The sequence below is a fragment of the Onthophagus taurus genome, chromosome 8, assembly GCF_036711975.1.
Source record: "Onthophagus taurus isolate NC chromosome 8, IU_Otau_3.0, whole genome shotgun sequence".
Classification (NCBI taxonomy): domain Eukaryota; kingdom Metazoa; phylum Arthropoda; class Insecta; order Coleoptera; family Scarabaeidae; genus Onthophagus; species Onthophagus taurus.
This window is the reverse complement of record NC_091973.1, coordinates 1,861,968-1,882,297: the sequence shown is the minus strand read 5'-3', so window position 1 is coordinate 1,882,297 and position 20,330 is coordinate 1,861,968. Positions and strand designations below refer to the sequence as shown.

Genomic DNA, 20,330 nt, shown 5'->3' with positions numbered 1-20,330 from the left:
TTTAATATATATATAGAAAAACCCGTATTTCATAACACCTAATTATATAATTCTCGGAAAGCTCACGGCCCATTCGCAACAAGAACTATACACTACGAACAACTTATAATCTTCAACAAATTTTTATCGCAAATCCGCCGCCGCCTTCCTCGCATTTTTTGATTTTATGCTCATTTATACTACAAAGAACACCTCAAATCCGGAAACGACACGAAGCGAACCCGTATCTTTCCATTCAAAACATTTCAAACGAAAATTACGTAAGATTTTTTTAAACGAGACCTTTCGCATTCAAATAATTTTACAAATTTTGTGTAATTTAGAAAGGAGATATATGTTAAATAATGAATTCGTTTTCGTATAAATAATTCGTCAAGAACAGATGCATAAATTTGGGCGCACGACATCGAGAAGAAAAAAAATTTTTTTTTTGTAAACTTTTTGGGGTGTCGGGCTCGTGCCGGGCAGCTGTTTACCCGAATATTGGAAACTCGGACCGACCCCTTACGCCACGACAATAGACCCCGAAAAAGAGTCTCCCCGGGCAAGCATAATAAGTAGAAAAAAAATTATATTAAACGAAACTGCAATCGTTCTCTTTATGCGCCGCGCCTAATTTGAATGCGACGGCCGAAATAAATTTTCGCGAGGGACCGAACAAAAGCCAACCGAACCGCTCCATTTTCGCCACATAAGAACGAAACTCAAAACCAACAGATTTATTTTATTTCAGTTTTTTGTTCTTCTTCTTCTTTCGTTTTGCTCATTCAACACTTCATTCTCTCTCTTTCTCTCTCTCTCTCGTGTTATTATTCCACTTAAAACGATTTTTCGATCACAAAATTAATTGTGATCGAAAGATCACTTCGGTTGGTAGAGTCAATTTTTGCAATTACAGAAGGCACACAGCTTAAGTATTACAACTAGTAATTAGCAAGGTAGTCAGGTTTGTACTATACAATTTATCGAATATGTTCGTTTTTTTTTTGTTTTTCTGTCGCGATTATTATTTTATTTAAATTTATTTAATTAATTTAATTGGTGAATGAGGGACTAGATTCGAGAGTTCTGACTAGAAATGACTAGATTTAAAACAAACATTTTTTTTTATTGTACCGCTTTGAGATTGTGGTATTGTCGACTTTTCAAACCTGAGATACGTAATTTTTCATCGTTTTATTTATTTCAATAAATTATTTATTTTATTATGTTGCGTACGCCTTTAACGTTCGGTTGTACTTGTGCTGGTGCGTTGAAAAAGGGATTTGTAATATTAATCCTTTAACACATTTCATATATATATATATATATATATATATATATAGATATATATATACAGTGAGTTTCACTTGAAATGCAATATTATACTACTTTGGTACTTTGTCCCACATAAAATGCAACATGTCTCAATGTTTCTAGTTCTAATGTTAGTTCTAGTGACAGTGATAGATAGTGCTAGTTAACATAGATGCTACATATTTTTATTGAACTAAAACTAGACTCTGCAGACGCACGGCTAAACCCGAATCTTTCTAGTTCTAGGTCTAGTGTTAGTTCTAGTTTTACACTATCACTAGAACTAACACAAGACCTAGAACTAGAATCATTCGGGTTTAGCCGTCTTGACAGACGTGCGGCTAAATCCGAATGTTTCTAGTTCTCGGTCTAGTGTTAGTTTAAGTATTGCACTAGCAATATCACTAGAACTAACACTAGACCTAGAACTAGAATCATTCGGGTTTAGCCGTCTTGACAGACGTGCGGCTAAATCCGAATGTTTCTAGTTCTCGGTCTAGTGCTAGTTCTAGTATTGCACTAGCAATATCACTAGAACTAACACTAGACCTAGAACTAGAATCATTCGGGTTTAGCCGTCTTGACAGACGTGCGGCTAAACCCGAATGTTTCTAGTTTTCGGTCTAGTGTTAGTTCTTGTTTAGCAGTAAAACTAACACAAGACCTAGAACTAGAATCATTCCGGTTTAGCCGCCTTGACAGACGTGCGGCTAAATCCGAATGTTCCTAGTTCTGGTCTAGTGCTAGTTCTAGTATTGCACTAGCAATATCACTAGAACTAACACTAGACCTAGAACTAGAATCATTCGGGTTTAGCCGTCTTGACAGACGTGCGGCTAAATCCGAATGTTTCTAGTTCTCGGTCTAGTATTAGTTCTAGTATTGCACTATCACTAAAACTAACACAAGACCTAGTACTAGAATCATTCGGGTTTAGCCGTCTTGAGAGACGTGCGGCTAAATCCGAATGTTTCTAGTTCTCGGTCTAGTGTTAGTTCTAGTATTGCACTAGAAATATCACTAGCCGTAATACCTGCACTATTAAGCTATACTGCATTTTATGTGGGACAGTGCAAGTGCATAGTAGTTTCGTAACTATGGTTACTGCATTAATATATTACGACTTATATGAAATTTCCACGCTTATAGGTAAACATAATTTTGCAAAAACAACGAAACAAGTCTATTTTGGGTTTTTCAAAACACACATTTTGAACCCAAATTCACTCCCCGATAGTCATTTGTTTTTAAATTATGACGTCATCAACAAAAGTTGAACGAGTTATATGAAATTCCCACGCTTATAAACATAATTTTGCAAAAACGGCGAAACAAGTCTATTTTGTTTTTTCAAAACACACATTTTGAACCCATATTCACTTCCCGATAGTCATTTGTTTTTAAATTATGACGTCATCAACAAAAAATACACTTTTATATTCCGTAATAAAAAAATTATTGATGATACTTTATATATATAAATATATTATATATTGTGTTAAAAGATTAATTTGAATTTAATAAAATTTTATTTATTGGAAGACGTAATGAAACGAAAAAAAAAAAAATATTGAACGGAAATTACGGTCTCTCTTATTTTCCCTTTTCTATAAACCCTAAATTGTCCCTGAACTGTTTATTTTTTTTTAATATATATTTTTTTTAAAGCGTGTGTTACGAGAAGGCCACCCGATTTTTTAAGTAATTAAACCCGCAACATACGCAACGCATTGACTGAGGTATATTTTTTTATTTTTATTAACTTTTTTAAAATTTTTTTTGATATATCTTATTTCTAATCAGGAACTGAGAAAGGAATGCGCCGATCCGGGATGATTTGCACCACGGGAGCGGCCGCGACTTGTGTGATTGTATTCGTTACTTTTCGAAAAACCCTGAGTAGTTATCTTATGGACTTTTTTGTTGGGTGCCGGGATTCTTCAACATGTCTCTTTAATATTACTTTTTGTTCTGACTTCTCGACTCACTCTCACTTTCTCTCAACTCGGACTCTTGAGCAAGCTACTACTAACAACTCAATACGGATAGCTATATCGAAAAAGATAAAAATAGGAACTTCGTGAATCACCTAAAGCTTCTTCGTTTTTTTTTTTGTTTTTTGTTACATCGCCTTTCGTTTCAATTCGTACAAAAAACGTCATATAGTGTCCGGACGCAAAACTCCGTCGCGCCCACTCATTTTTATATTATTATTATTTTTTTTTTAATATTTTTTTATTTCTCTTCAGTCTTCTCCGGTATTTGCTTTTAAAAATATTACGACTTTTCGATTTTTTTGCAAATATAGGAATGACTCCCCTTTTTTTACTTAATATTTTCTTTAAGTTTAAATAAAAATTTTATAATCACAGGTGTAGCTGTCGCCGTTATTTTTTTAAATATATATTATAAATAAATGTAACTTTGTAAACGTTAAAAAAAAATTTTTAATTAAAAATGTGTTGGTTAAAATGACTAGATAAACGACTAGATTATGTTAAAAAAATTAATTAAAAAATAATAAAATTAAATAAATATTTTTTGTTGATTAAAAATTTTTCTCAATTTACAAAGTTACAAAATAACTACGCTCAACATAATTCTGACTTGAATCCTTATGCTGGCGTGAGTGTAAATGTTATCGTAATAGGTGCTGACTGTTTTTGTAAAACCGGCAAGAACACTAAAGATGGTAAAAGCCTTCGTTCGGGGCTCGCCTCTTCAAGTGTGAATGGTTGCATGACGTAATTTGACGCATCATCCGTTTGAGGTAACGCATAAGTAGCCGGAAGTTGACTTCTCTTAGCCATATCTTTTAAAGACGAGCCAACATCGGGATCACTCTTTGATGTTTTACGACGCGACTTTTTCGTTTTCGTTTTTGCATCGTCGGTGTCTGGTTCTGAGAACCCTTCAACGAGTTCCGCGGGATCTTTCGGATCCCCGTCGCCGTTTGCATTAAAAAATGGCGGAAGCGGGAAAAAGGGGTGTTGGGTGAAAACGTGGTGTTGGAGTAGTTCGGATTGATGGAAGGTTTGTCCACAAACGGGACATTTGAAGTCAGCCTCCGTGTTTTGCATGTGCGATCTTTCATGGACGAACAAAAACGGCAAAATCGGAGTTGTGAAGGGGCAATAAGAACAATGGTATGTTTTGAGGTTTGATTCGTCGTCGCCGAAGATGCTTGAAAGGACGTTTTGGATTCCGATTGGGTTTGGGTTTAGATTTTCTTGGCCACTTGAAGGAATTTTTATTGTTGGACTTGCTCGTTCAACCGGTTGAGGCGTTCTGGGTTTTTGGTTCAAACTGTGTTGGAGCTGTTGTTCTAGTTCCGTCCATTTATCTACCCCAGCTTGTCCGTGATCGCTTAATAAGTGAGCTTTTAACCATTTTGTGCTGCGAAAACGCCGACTACAAATGCCGCAAACTTCGGTGAAATGCGTAAAGTATCTATGGCTTAAATCGGCTAAATCAGTCGGTTTTAATGAGGTATCATCGATGGGTGGTGGGGGCGGCTGGTCTTCTCCTTTTCTTGGTTGTAACAGGCTTGATCCGTATTCAACAATACCATGCGTGTTGTGTTTGTGAACTCTTAAAAAATATTTACTACAAAGTTCTTTGTTGCAAATGTCGCAAATGACTCCGCCAATTTGAGCACCGTTTTCGATTTCTATTCCATGCATTCTTTGCATGTGGGTTTTCATAAAATATTTATTACATAATTCTTTATTACAAATTTCACAATAACTACTCGTGGGTGTCATATTCATTGGAGGTCTTCGTTCTGGATTTACTTGAGGTACTCTCGGGGCTAATTTTTCGGGTGTTGTAAATCCGTTGAAATCTTCTTTGACTTCGTTGGAAGATTCCATTAATTGTTTTTTCATTTCTTGAACACTCTCACACATAGTATTATTGTTGGTGTTTTCACCGAGTTCGTTGGGTTTCTCGACGTCTTGTTGAATATCATCGAGAAGTAGACCGTGTTCGGTCATCATATGAGCGTGTAAAAAGTAACGATTTTCAAATTCTTTGCCACACACGGTACAACTACAATTAGTTTTATTGTTAACGTCTAAATCATTTAATTGCAAAATCATCGTTTGAAGTTTTTGTAAATCTTCGCTAATTGTGTCGTTAGGTTTGATGGAATCGTCGATTTGTTTATTTTCTTCTTCGGAGCCGTTCGAGGATGATTCTTGGTTAGTGCTTAATTTCGACAAATTCGGATTGGCGTGCACGCTGACGTTGTGTAGTTGCAACAGCGAAGCGTTTTGGAATTTTATACCGCATAATTCGCAAGAAATATCCGTCGGCGATGAGGTTTTTCTATCACCTTGAAGCATGCTTGAATTTGCTTGTTCGGCCATAATTAAATTTAGCGGACTCGTTTGCGCGTTTTGATGCCACAACATGTTTGAATTATCCATTTTGCTATCTTTGCCGTCATCCGGTATATAAATCCCGTGTCTTTTCATTTTATGTGTTCTAAGAAAATATTTGTTACAATACTCCTTACAGCAAATCTCGCAAAAAGCTTTTGGGTTCATAACTCCGATTCTTCTTAATCGGTTCGACAAATCAAGTTCTCTTCCTTGTTGTTGTCCCGGCGACATTTTACATGGTGGGGTGGAGTAGTAGAGATTATTATCAGTATCTATGATCTCATTTTTGATCATATTCGTGTTTGGACTTGATGATGGTTCATCATTTCTTTCGTATTCTTTATTCTCCGGTTCGTGATGTGTTGGTAAGGTTGGTAATGTTGATATAGTTGCTAAGGTTGATGTGGATATTCCGTTAGTGTCGTTTTCAATATCTTTTGGAACATCTCGTTTGGGTGGGAGATTCGGTTTGGAAATTTTGTTCGCAAAAGGGTTTGCAAATAAATCGGAAAACATGTTTAGAACTGGTTTGGGCTCGGTTTTTATATCTATTGGCACATTGCTTGGTAATTTAACGCTCCCACCAACAAAACTAGGAACGGTAACCGGCGTTGAAACTCCTTCGGTATTCGGCGGATCTGTATAGATTCCATGTTTATTCGCTTTATGGGTTTTCAAAAAGTATTTGTTACAAAATTCTTTATTGCAAAGCTCACAGTAAGCGTCCGGATTAAAAATTCTTATTGGTTGTCGCGGTGGAACAGCATCCGGTTGAGGAAATTGTGTTAAGGACATAAACATATGATTGGCTGCGGGAAACGTTAAAAGGTTAGGATTTAACCATTCTTTATTAGGCATCTCGTTCATCCACGGCAACTGTTCTTGTCGAGGTGTAATCGACCTTTCAGGAATTAAAGACGTCACCTCTTCAACCTCTTTCTTACACTCCAGCGAGTGCTCAAGCCTAACATGATTCTCAAGCTTTTCCGTCGTCTCACACGGCAAGTGACAAATCGGACAGCGCAAATCGTGCTCTTGAACTACCCTTTCCAATGGCTTACCTTCGGTGGCGACTTCAGTATCTAAAGCTGAAATCCTCACCGGAGTCGATTGTTTACGTCTTTTTTTACAGGATTCCGCCGGCGATGGTGGCAGGCATCGTTTTGTTGGTTTCGTGGGTTCGAAGTCCTGATGCTCGTTGGACTCTTCTTGTACGGCAGGATAAACGCCGTGGAGTGGTGCGGAGTTTGAAGGCAACGTGACTGAGGTCGTCATTGTTTTGTTGTTTAGGCGACATACAATTTTTTTTTTCAATTGAGGTCTCTGAAAAAAAAAATTAAATTATAGATAACTATTTATTTAAAATTAAAAATCTTAATATAATCATTTATATCTAAAAATAAACAAATTCGTCGACTTGGTATCAACCTTGATGTACGAGTAATGTAACTCTTCTGTTATGGCATGATTATTTCTGGAACTTAAGTGTGTATTCCAAAATGTTTGAAGTACCATTTAATTGATTCACTAATTAATTAATAAATTTAATTAATTGATTAGTATTTGAACTTATTTGTGTGATTGAAAAATTTTAGAACTGTGCAGTATTTTTCCAGTCTCCCTACTTTATGCCAAATCTCATTTTCTTCGTTCTAGTCACTTTCAGTCTTCTGCCTCCATTCTGGCCAGTTCCTACTTCTCTTACCAGTATCTTTCCAGCCTCCTTACGTTCTGCCATGTCTCTTTCCTTTTTTTCCAATCTCTGTTTAGTACTTTATGAACTCCCTACTTTATGCCAGGTCTCTCTTCCTTCTATTATCAATCTCTTCCCAGTCTCTTTTTTCTTTTTGGCATTTTCTTGCCTTCGGAGTCTTTTTCACACTTCGTTTTCTGCCCAGTCTTCGTTTAACTAATGTCTGTGTCATAGAATACTGGCAATAAACATTTTTGACATCGCAATTTTTGATTTTTTTTCGAACAACCTCGACAACAACAAACCTAAACGGATTTATTGAAAAATAAGAGGCAGCTAAAGCTGTATTTTTCTCGATATTTATGCATCTGAGAGGAAAAGTGAAATTTGCTACAACTTTTGTTCTAAAAGTTTTTTTGTAGTATGCTCCGAATCTCGAGTGTTGAGAAGTGAAGATTGAAGATTTAGGTTGAGTGAAGATTTGGGGCGGCCGACGTCTTCGAAGTCGGCCGAGATTATTTCTTATATCAAGAGCACTCGTGATTCGGAGCATGTTATAAAAAAACCTTTGAAATATATTGTAGTAAATTTTATTGTTAACAATATTGCTCTCTTTCACTTTTGCTCGCAGATGCATAAATATCGATAAAACCAAAAATATAACACATATGATGCTCAATTGTTTTTTAGAGTATGGCATATGATAGAATATTAAACATGGAGCAACATTTCTTCTATAACATTTTATCATATCTCTAAAAATAATATATAAAATATATCCTAATATATAAAATTTTCTTAGATGAAAGTATTAAATTAATTTTTGAGAACAATCGAACACCAAAAACAACAAGAAATAAAAAAATTTGAGAAAAATATTTTTTTAATTTTGAGAATTAAGACATATTTTTTATATATATTTGAGGATTTCAATTTTAAAGTACCTTAAAACCCGTAGAGGTCCTAATTAGATGATATCCTCTACGAATTAATTATAAAATAAAAAATATATATAAAAATTAAATTTTGGTTTTAAATACACTAAAAGTTAATTTGATAAATCAATTAATTTTAAAAATTTAATCAATAATTTTGGAGGAATTAAATAAATAAAGGAAAAATAATGGAATATAAATTACCGTAATTTAAAAAAGGCACTGTCACTGTTTATAACAAGTAGGTAAACACATTCACTATTAAAGTTTGTCACACGAACAAAAAATAAAAGGGGGTACCATGAACATGTATCCGTGACGGGCACTAGGGCCGAAGTGCCATATAAAAGGTAAACCAATTCGAAATATTAGTCCCCACCCTAACTTCAGTTAGTTTATAGAATCAACCCCCTACGTAAAGTCGAATGACATTAATTTATGTAAAGAAACCTCTCGCGACATACATATTTTATAACTCTTATTCGATTTTCGTTTCAGGAAAAATTTTTTCTTCTGTTTATCGGTGGCAATAATCGTGGTACATTTTTCATTGGCCGCCTAAATATTATCGATCGGAGCTTTCAAGTTATTTTTCTCTCCTTCCTGCGCGCCGTATACTTTACTTTTTGGGGGGAGAGTTCGGAAAAAGGATGACGACCAAGGAAAGCTTTTACAAATAAAAGCTCTGTAATAAACGCTTGTGTAATGATTATTGTTGTGGGTGGAATCAAAAAGACGGCTGCACTAACGTTATCGAAAAAAAAATAAATAAAAATTAGGCGATAAAAAGTGCTTTTATAAAGAGTTGTCTGTATTTAAATAGAGGCATAACGAAAGCACCGGTTAATGTCAACAAAGATAATCGAAGCGAAAATTAAAAATAAAGTTCTGAACTTATCGATTTCGATTCCATGTGGTGATATTTTTATTAAAATATAATAAAACAGAATGTTACAAAAATGATTAAAATATAAAAATAAAAAATATAAAAATAATAAAGTAAGGAATCTAATATATATCACGCAATGCTAAAATAAAAATATATAAGTGCGTGAGGGGAGCTTTAGGAATTTCTAAGAAATATGGAATTATCGATTTATAATGTTCAAAAAAAAGACACATTTGTCCCATAACTAAATGCCGAGTGAAACTGTAGCTGGGGGTGAGAGAGAAAGTGAACGTAGCTTTCAGTGTGTGCGTGTGTGTAAAATCGTGCTTGTTTCGATCAATAGTGCCCTTCCACTTTTCCACACAGCCCTGAGACCACTGGTCAGCTTTATACTAACACACTTTTAAAACATAATTTCGAAACGTGACACGCCTAAAATTCAATTCACCCTTAACGTTATTATTTTTTTAGAAAATTAAATTTTAATTAAAAAAAATTCCGATAATAAAAATTTTCATTAAAAATAATATTTAATTAACTTAATATAAAAAAAATGTTCGTCATTAAACCTTCGCCCTAAAAAAAGAATAATAATAATAAAAGAAAATATCGATTGGCCATTAAAAAAAAGATAGAAAAATATGATTAAATTATTAAGACCAATAAAAACTCAATTTCATATTAATAACCACACATCAATTTGAAATAATTACCTTTTAGTGTTTAAAACCACCACCGCTTCAACAAAACGCAACAAACAAAAGTCGTCACAAATAACTCAAAAATAATGAAAATATCGTAAAAAAAATACTCACACAGACCACAATTCTTCAGACGTACCCCATTGTGAGCACCTAACAACACTAGTGGACCCTAAGCTACTGATAATTTAGTACGCTAGGTCCGATTTCGTCATGTGCGCAACTCGCATCAAATTTTGATGATGGCAATAGCCACCATTCGCGAAAAGCCGGAATTTCTTCCGTGCAACCGCTGGGCACTGCTTATTTACAAATTTCTCTATTTACATAATCGATATTATTATCTCTTCGTGACAATATCTAACCGGTTAGCCGCGAGATAAAAAAGTCACCCGTCCGCAACGACTGCGACGCCCCCGAAAACAAAATTTTTTTTCAATTTATTACTATTAAGCATTATTACAATCTTATATACCATTCTAACAACTTCGAAGAAACCAACATAATTGCATACAAAAAGTTAGATAAAAAAAATTTTTCTTATTAGACAACATCCAAAAAATCCCCAATTTGAATTTGAAATTAAGTTAAAAGATTCCTGTAATTTCTAGTTATCTGTAAATTGAAATTTTTTATAAAAAAAACTCTTTAACTTGGAAATTTTAAATTTGGTGCAATTTAAATTCAAATTTTGTTTGAAGTGAAAATTTAATTTTTTTTAATTCATTGATTTTAAAAAAAATAAAATTTAAACTAAATTCTTTTTTCATAAAAAAACCGTTTAACCTAGAATCTTAAAATTTGGTACAACCTAACCTCAAACATTCTTTTATATTCCCAAAAAGTTTTATTATTTAATTCCAAGTCATTGAGGAGAAAAAATGTTTTTCCTTGATTTCATTTAAAAAAAAACGCGAAATTCAAACCATAAAATTTGTTATAAAAAAAGCTGTTGAACCTAGAACCTTAAAATTTGGTACAACCTAACCTCAAACATTCTTTTATATTCCCAAAAAATTTTATTATTTAATTCCAAGTCATTGAGGAGAAAAAATGTTTTTCCTTGATTTCATTTAAAAAAAAACGCGAAATTCAAACCATAAAATTTGTTATAAAAAAAGCTGTTGAACCTAGAACCTTAAAATTTGGTACAACCTAACCTCAAACATTCTTTTATATTCCCAAAAAGTTTTATTATTTAATTCCAAGTCATTGAGGAGAAAAAATGTTTTTCCTTGATTTCATTTAAAAAAAAACGCGAAATTCTAACCATAAAATTTGTTATAAAAAAAGCTGTTGAACCTAGAACCTTAAAATTTGGTACAACCTAACCTCAAACATTCTTTTATATTCCCAAAAAGTTTTATTATTTAATTCCAAGTCATTGAGGAGAAAAAATGTTTTTCCTTGATTTCATTTAAAAAAAAACGCGAAATTCAAACCATAAAATTTGTTATAAAAAAAGCTGTTGAACCTAGAACCTTAAAATTTGGTACAACCTAACCTCAAACATTCTTTTATATTCCCAAAAAATTTTATTATTTAATTCCAAGTCATTGAGGAGAAAAAATGTTTTTCCTTGATTTCATTTAAAAAAAAACGCGAAATTCAAACCATAAAATTTGTTATAAAAAAAGCTGTTGAACCTAGAACCTTAAAATTTGGTATAACCTAACCTCAAACATTCTTTTATATTTCCAAAAAGTTTTATTATTTAATTCCAAGTCATTGAGGAGAAAAAATGTTTTTCCTTGATTTCATTAAAAAAAAACGCGAAATTTAAACCATAAAATTTGTTATAAAAAAAGCTGTTGAACCTAGAACCTTAAAATTTGGTACAACCTAACCTCAAACATTCTTTTATATTCCCAAAAAGTTTTATTATTTAATTCCAAGTCATTGAGGAGAAAAAATGTTTTTCCTTGATTTCATTTAAAAAAAAACGCGAAATTCAAACCATAAAATTTGTTATAAAAAAAGCTGTTGAACCTAGAACCTTAAAATTTGGTACAACCTAACCTCAAACATTCTTTATATTCCCAAAAAATTTTATTATTTAATTCCAAGTCATTGAGGAGAAAAAATGGTTTTCCTTGATTTCATTTAAAAAAAAAACGCGAAATTCAAACCATAAAATTTGTTATAAAAAAAGCTGTTGAACCTAGAACCTTAAAATTTGGTACAACCTAACCTCAAACATTCTTTTATATTCCCAAAAAGTTTTATTATTTAATTCCAAGTCATTGAGGAGAAAAAATGTTTTTCCTTGATTTCATTTAAAAAAAAACGCGAAATTTAAACCATAAAATTTGTTATAAAAAAAACTGTTGAACCTAGAACCTTAAAATTTGGTACAACCTAACCTCAAACATTCTTTTATATTCCTAAAAAGTTTTATTATTTAATTCCAAGTCATTGAGGAGAAAAAATGTTTTTCCTTGATTTCATTTAAAAAAAAACGCGAAATTTAAACCATAAAATTTGTTATAAAAAAAGCTGTTGAACCTAGAACCTTAAAATTTGGTACAACCTAACCTCAAACATTCTTTTATATTCCCAAAAAGTTTTATTATTTAATTCCAAGTCATTGAGGAGAAAAAATGTTTTTCCTTGATTTCATTTAAAAAAAAACGCGAAATTCAAACCATAAAATTTGTTATAAAAAAAGCTGTTGAACCTAGAACCTTAAAATTTGGTACAACCTAACCTCAAACATTCTTTTATATTCCCAAAAAGTTTTATTATTTAATTCCAAGTCATTGAGGAGAAAAAATGTTTTTCCTTGATTTCATTTAAAAAAAAACGCGAAATTCTAACCATAAAATTTGTTATAAAAAAAGCTGTTGAACCTAGAACCTTAAAATTTGGTACAACCTAACCTCAAACATTCTTTTATATTCCCAAAAAGTTTTATTATTTAATTCCAAGTCATTGAGGAGAAAAAATGTTTTTCCTTAATTTCATTTAAAAAAAAACGCGAAATTCAAACCATAAAATTTGTTATAAAAAAAGCTGTTGAACCTAGAACCTTAAAATTTGGTACAACCTAACCTCAAACATTCTTTTATATTCCCAAAAAAATTTATTATTTAATTCCAAGTCATTGAGGAGAAAAAATGTTTTTCCTTGATTTCATTTAAAAAAAAACGCGAAATTCAAACCATAAAATTTGTTATAAAAAAAGCTGTTGAACCTAGAACCTTAAAATTTGGTACAACCTAACCTCAAACATTCTTTTATATTCCCAAAAAGTTTTATTATTTAATTCCAAGTCATTGAGGAGAAAAAATGTTTTTCCTTGATTTCATTTAAAAAAAAACGCGAAATTCTAACCATAAAATTTGTTATAAAAAAAGCTGTTGAACCTAGAACCTTAAAATTTGGTACAACCTAACCTCAAACATTCTTTTATATTCCCAAAAAATTTTATTATTTAATTCCAAGTCATTGAGGAGAAAAAATGTTTTTCCTTGATTTCATTAAAAAAAAAACGCGAAATTCAAACCATAAAATTTGTTATAAAAAAAGCTGTTGAACCTAGAACCTTAAAATTTGGTATAACCTAACCTCAAACATTCTTTTATATTTCCAAAAAGTTTTATTATTTAATTCCAAGTCATTGAGGAGAAAAAATGTTTTTCCTTGATTTCATTTAAAAAAAAACGCGAAATTCAAACCATAAAATTTGTTATAAAAAAAGCTGTTGAACCTAGAACCTTAAAATTTGGTACAACCTAACCTCAAACATTCTTTTATATTCCCAAAAAGTTTTATCATTTAATTCCAAGTCATTGAGGAGAAAAAATGTTTTTCCTTGATTTCATTAAAAAAAAACGCGAAATTTAAACCATAAAATTTGTTATAAAAAAAGCTGTTGAACCTAGAACCTTAAAATTTGGTACAACCTAACCTCAAACATTCTTTTATATTCCCAAAAAGTTTTATTATTTAATTCCAAGTCATTGAGGAGAAAAAATGTTTTTCCTTGATTTCATTAAAAAAAAAACGCGAAATTCAAACCATAAAATTTGTTATAAAAAAAGCTGTTGAACCTAGAACCTTAAAATTTGGTACAACCTAACCTCAAACATTCTTTTATATTCCCAAAAAGTTTTATTATTTAATTCCAAGTCATTGAGGAGAAAAAATGTTTTTCCTTGATTTCATTTTTAAAAAAACGCGAAATTCAAACCATAAAATTTGTTATAAAAAAAGCTGTTGAACCTAGAACCTTAAAATTTGGTACAACCTAACCTCAAACATTCTTTTATATTCCCAAAAAGTTTTATTATTTAATTCCAAGTCATTCAGGAGAAAAAATGTTTTTCCTTGATTTTATTTTTAAAAAAACGCGAAATTCAAACCATAAAATTTGTTATAAAAAAAGCTGTTGAACCTAGAACCTTAAAATTTGGTATAACCTAACCTCAAACATTCTTTTATATTCCCAAAAAGTTTTATTATTTAATTCCAAGTCATTGAGGAGAAAAAATGTTTTTCCTTGATTTCATTTAAAAAAAAACGCGAAATTCAAACCATAAAATTTGTTATAAAAAAAGCTGTTCAACCTAGAACCTTAAAATTTGGTACAACCTAACCTCAAACATTCTTTTATATTCCCAAAAAGTTTTATTATTTAATTCCAAGTCATTGAGGAGAAAAAATGTTTTTCCTTGATTTCATTTAAAAAAAAACGCGAAATTCAAACCATAAAATTTGTTATAAAAAAGCTGTTGAACCTAGAACCTTAAAATTTGGTACAACCTAACCTCAAACATTCTTTTATATTCCCAAAAAGTTTTATTATTTAATTCCAAGTCATTGAGGAGAAAAAATGTTTTTCCTTGATTTCATTTAAAAAAAAAACGCGAAATTCAAACCATAAAATTTGTTATAAAAAAAGCTGTTGAACCTAGAACCTTAAAATTTGGTACAACCTAACCTCAAACATTCTTTTATATTCCCAAAAAGTTTTATCATTTAATTCCAAGTCATTGAGGAGAAAAAATGTTTTTCCTTGATTTCATTTAAAAAACAACGCGAAATTCAAACCATAAAATTTGTTATAAAAAAAGCTGTTGAACCTAGAACCTTAAAATTTGGTACAACCTAACCTCAAACATTCTTTTATATTTCCAAAAAGTTTTATTATTTAATTCCAAGTCATTGAGGAGAAAAAATGTTTTTCCTTGATTTCATTAAAAAAAAACGCGAAATTTAAACCATAAAATTTGTTATAAAAAAAGCTGTTGAACCTAGAACCTTAAAATTTGGTACAACCTAACCTCAAACATTCTTTTATATTCCCAAAAAGTTTTATTATTTAATTCCAAGTCATTGAGGAGAAAAAATGTTTTTCCTTGATTTCATTTAAAAAAAACGCGAAATTCAAACCATAAAATTTGTTATAAAAAAAGCTGTTGAACCTAGAACCTTAAAATTTGGTACAACCTAACCTCAAACATTCTTTTATATTCCCAAAAACTTTTATTAATTCCAAGTCATTGAGGAGAAAAAATGTTTTTCCTTGATTTCATTTAAAAAAAAACGCGAAATTCAAACCATAAAATTTGTTATAAAAAAAGCTGTTGAACCTAGAACCTTAAAATTTGGTACAACCTAACCTCAAACATTCTTTTATATTCCCAAAAAGTTTTATTATTTAATTCCAAGTCATTGAGGAGAAAAAATGTTTTTCCTTGATTTCATTTAAAAAAAACGCGAAATTCAAACCATAAAATTTGTTATAAAAAAAGCTGTTGAACCTAGAACCTTAAAATTTGGTACAACCTAACCTCAAACATTCTTTTATATTCCCAAAAACTTTTATTAATTCCAAGTCATTGAGGAGAAAAAATGTTTTTCCTTGATTTCATTAAAAAAAAAACGCGAAATTCAAACCATAAAATTTGTTATAAAAAAAGCTGTTGAACCTAGAACCTTAAAATTTGGTACAACCTAACCTCAAACATTCTTTTATATTCCCAAAAAGTTTTATTATTTAATTCCAAGTCATTGAGGAGAAAAAATGTTTTTCCTTGATTTCATTTAAAAAAAAACGCGAAATTTAAACCATAAAATTTGTTATAAAAAAAGCTGTTGAACCTAGAACCTTAAAATTTGGTACAACCTAACCTCAAACATTCTTTTATATTCCCAAAAAGTTTTATTATTTAATTCCAAGTCATTGAGGAGAAAAAATGTTTTTCCTTGATTTCATTTAAAAAAAAACGCGAAATTCAAACCATAAAATTTGTTATAAAAAAAGCTGTTGAACCTAGAACCTTAAAATTTGGTACAACCTAACCTCAAACATTCTTTTATATTCCCAAAAAGTTTTATTATTTAATTCCAAGTCATTGAGGAGAAAAAATGTTTTTCCTTAATTTCATTTAAAAAAAAACGCGAAATTTAAACCATAAAATTTGTTATAAAAAAAGCTGTTGAACCTAGAACCTTAAAATTTGGTACAACCTAACCTCAAACATTCTTTTATATTCCCAAAAAATTTTATTATTTAATTCCAAGTCATTGAGGAGAAAAAATGTTTTTCCTTGATTTCATTTAAAAAAAAACGCGAAATTCAAACCATAAAATTTGTTATAAAAAAAGCTGTTGAACCTAGAACCTTAAAATTTGGTACAACCTAACCTCAAACATTCTTTTATATTCCCAAAAAGTTTTATTATTTAATTCCAAGTCATTGAGGAGAAAAAATGTTTTTCCTTGATTTCATTTAAAAAAAAACGCGAAATTTAAACCATAAAATTTGTTATAAAAAAAGCTGTTGAACCTAGAACCTTAAAATTTGGTACAACCTAACCTCAAACATTCTTTTATATTCCCAAAAAGTTTTATTATTTAATTCCAAGTCATTGAGGAGAAAAAATGTTTTTCCTTGATTTCATTTAAAAAAAAACGCGAAATTCAAACCATAAAATTTGTTATAAAAAAAGCTGTTGAACCTAGAACCTTAAAATTTGGTACAACCTAACCTCAAACATTCTTTTATATTCCCAAAAAGTTTTATTATTTAATTCCAAGTCATTGAGGAGAAAAAATGTTTTTCCTTAATTTCATTTAAAAAAAAACGCGAAATTTAAACCATAAAATTTGTTATAAAAAAAGCTGTTGAACCTAGAACCTTAAAATTTGGTACAACCTAACCTCAAACATTCTTTTATATTCCCAAAAAATTTTATTATTTAATTCCAAGTCATTGAGGAGAAAAAATGTTTTTCCTTGATTTCATTTAAAAAAAAACGCGAAATTCAAACCATAAAATTTGTTATAAAAAAAGCTGTTGAACCTAGAACCTTAAAATTTGGTACAACCTAACCTCAAACATTCTTTTATATTCCCAAAAAGTTTTATTATTTAATTCCAAGTCATTGAGGAGAAAAAATGTTTTTCCTTGATTTCATTTAAAAAAAAACGCGAAATTCTAACCATAAAATTTGTTATAAAAAAAGCTGTTGAACCTAGAACCTTAAAATTTGGTACAACCTAACCTCAAACATTCTTTTATATTCCCAAAAAGTTTTATTATTTAATTCCAAGTCATTGAGGAGAAAAAATGTTTTTCCTTAATTTCATTTAAAAAAAAACGCGAAATTCAAACCATAAAATTTGTTATAAAAAAAGCTGTTGAACCTAGAACCTTAAAATTTGGTACAACCTAACCTCAAACATTCTTTTATATTCCCAAAAAAATTTATTATTTAATTCCAAGTCATTGAGGAGAAAAAATGTTTTTCCTTGATTTCATTTAAAAAAAAACGCGAAATTCAAACCATAAAATTTGTTATAAAAAAAGCTGTTGAACCTAGAACCTTAAAATTTGGTACAACCTAACCTCAAACATTCTTTTATATTCCCAAAAAGTTTTATTATTTAATTCCAAGTCATTGAGGAGAAAAAATGTTTTTCCTTGATTTCATTTAAAAAAAAACGCGAAATTCTAACCATAAAATTTGTTATAAAAAAAGCTGTTGAACCTAGAACCTTAAAATTTGGTACAACCTAACCTCAAACATTCTTTTATATTCCCAAAAAATTTTATTATTTAATTCCAAGTCATTGAGGAGAAAAAATGTTTTTCCTTGATTTCATTAAAAAAAAAACGCGAAATTCAAACCATAAAATTTGTTATAAAAAAAGCTGTTGAACCTAGAACCTTAAAATTTGGTATAACCTAACCTCAAACATTCTTTTATATTTCCAAAAAGTTTTATTATTTAATTCCAAGTCATTGAGGAGAAAAAATGTTTTTCCTTGATTTCATTTAAAAAAAAACGCGAAATTCAAACCATAAAATTTGTTATAAAAAAAGCTGTTGAACCTAGAACCTTAAAATTTGGTACAACCTAACCTCAAACATTCTTTTATATTCCCAAAAAGTTTTATCATTTAATTCCAAGTCATTGAGGAGAAAAAATGTTTTTCCTTGATTTCATTAAAAAAAAACGCGAAATTTAAACCATAAAATTTGTTATAAAAAAAGCTGTTGAACCTAGAACCTTAAAATTTGGTACAACCTAACCTCAAACATTCTTTTATATTCCCAAAAAGTTTTATTATTTAATTCCAAGTCATTGAGGAGAAAAAATGTTTTTCCTTGATTTCATTAAAAAAAAAACGCGAAATTCAAACCATAAAATTTGTTATAAAAAAAGCTGTTGAACCTAGAACCTTAAAATTTGGTACAACCTAACCTCAAACATTCTTTTATATTCCCAAAAAGTTTTATTATTTAATTCCAAGTCATTGAGGAGAAAAAATGTTTTTCCTTGATTTCATTTTTAAAAAAACGCGAAATTCAAACCATAAAATTTGTTATAAAAAAAGCTGTTGAACCTAGAACCTTAAAATTTGGTACAACCTAACCTCAAACATTCTTTTATATTCCCAAAAAGTTTTATTATTTAATTCCAAGTCATTCAGGAGAAAAAATGTTTTTCCTTGATTTTATTTTTAAAAAAACGCGAAATTCAAACCATAAAATTTGTTATAAAAAAAGCTGTTGAACCTAGAACCTTAAAATTTGGTATAACCTAACCTCAAACATTCTTTTATATTCCCAAAAAGTTTTATTATTTAATTCCAAGTCATTGAGGAGAAAAAATGTTTTTCCTTGATTTCATTTAAAAAAAAACGCGAAATTCAAACCATAAAATTTGTTATAAAAAAAGCTGTTCAACCTAGAACCTTAAAATTTGGTACAACCTAACCTCAAACATTCTTTTATATTCCCAAAAAGTTTTATTATTTAATTCCAAGTCATTGAGGAGAAAAAATGTTTTTCCTTGATTTCATTTAAAAAAAAACGCGAAATTCAAACCATAAAATTTGTTATAAAAAAGCTGTTGAACCTAGAACCTTAAAATTTGGTACAACCTAACCTCAAACATTCTTTTATATTCCCAAAAAGTTTTATTATTTAATTCCAAGTCATTGAGGAGAAAAAATGTTTTTCCTTGATTTCATTTAAAAAAAAAACGCGAAATTCAAACCATAAAATTTGTTATAAAAAAAGCTGTTGAACCTAGAACCTTAAAATTTGGTACAACCTAACCTCAAACATTCTTTTATATTCCCAAAAAGTTTTATTATTTAATTCCAAGTCATTGAGGAGAAAAAATGTTTTTCCTTGATTTCATTTAAAAAAAAACGCGAAATTTAAACCATAAAATTTGTTATAAAAAAAACTGTTGAACCTAGAACCTTAAAATTTGGTACAACCTAACCTCAAACATTCTTTTATATTCCTAAAAAGTTTTATTATTTAATTCCAAGTCATTGAGGAGAAAAAATGTTTTTCCTTGATTTCATTTAAAAAAAAACGCGAAATTTAAACCATAAAATTTCTTATAAAAAAAGCTGTTGAACCTAGAACCTTAAAATTTGGTACAACCTAACCTCAAACATTCTTTTACATTTCTAAAAAGGTTTTCATATTCCAAGTCATTTTCACAACTTCAAATTTAAACGACAAAATATTTATGAAGTTTGAATCTTAATCTATAATCTACGATTTGGTATAGATAAAACAAAATATTTTTACAGTAGCGTACTTTTATTTATCCGAAACACACAATATAAAAACAGCTAAAGAATCTCCGTTTATATCAACAATTCTCATCTCTATCCAAAATAGATACAAACTATTACCCTATCAAAAATTCGTATATAAAATACTTTTGGAATAAAAAATCGCTAATATTTAAACGTTATGATATAAGATACGGCACCTCAACAAAGATATTCAACCCAAACTGTTTTGAATATCTTTTTTTAAAAAACCGTTTTTTTTTCTCGGTTGTTTGATATAAAAACCCCTTCACAATTCAAAAACTGGTTTAGTACAAAATGTAATAAAAAAAATAAATTGCGAACAAAAAAATCTTGTTATCTCTCCTGCAAAATCCAATC

The 20,330-nt window shown here is 30.0% G+C and overlaps 1 protein-coding gene across 1 annotated transcript; it reads right to left on the bottom strand.

Annotated features, from left to right (window-relative positions):
• Nucleotides 1–1,950: 1,950 nt before the first annotated feature.
• Nucleotides 1,951–10,083, bottom strand: LOC111425635 (uncharacterized). The gene is made up of 2 exons (XM_023059782.2): nucleotides 10,014–10,083; nucleotides 1,951–7,004 (listed from the first exon to the last, which is right to left on the bottom strand). The coding sequence occupies exon 2, from the start codon at nucleotides 6,954–6,956 to the stop codon at nucleotides 3,912–3,914; it is 3,045 nt and encodes a 1,014-aa protein (XP_022915550.2). The 5' UTR covers nucleotides 6,957–7,004; nucleotides 10,014–10,083; the 3' UTR covers nucleotides 1,951–3,911.
• Between the last annotated feature and the right edge of the window lie 10,247 nt (nucleotides 10,084–20,330).

Bases quoted from the DNA above. Each gene is read 5' to 3' on its own strand.
- LOC111425635 (XM_023059782.2), bottom strand. From the start codon at position 6,956: ATGACGACCTCAGTCACGTTGCCTTCAAACTCCGCACCACTCCACGGC.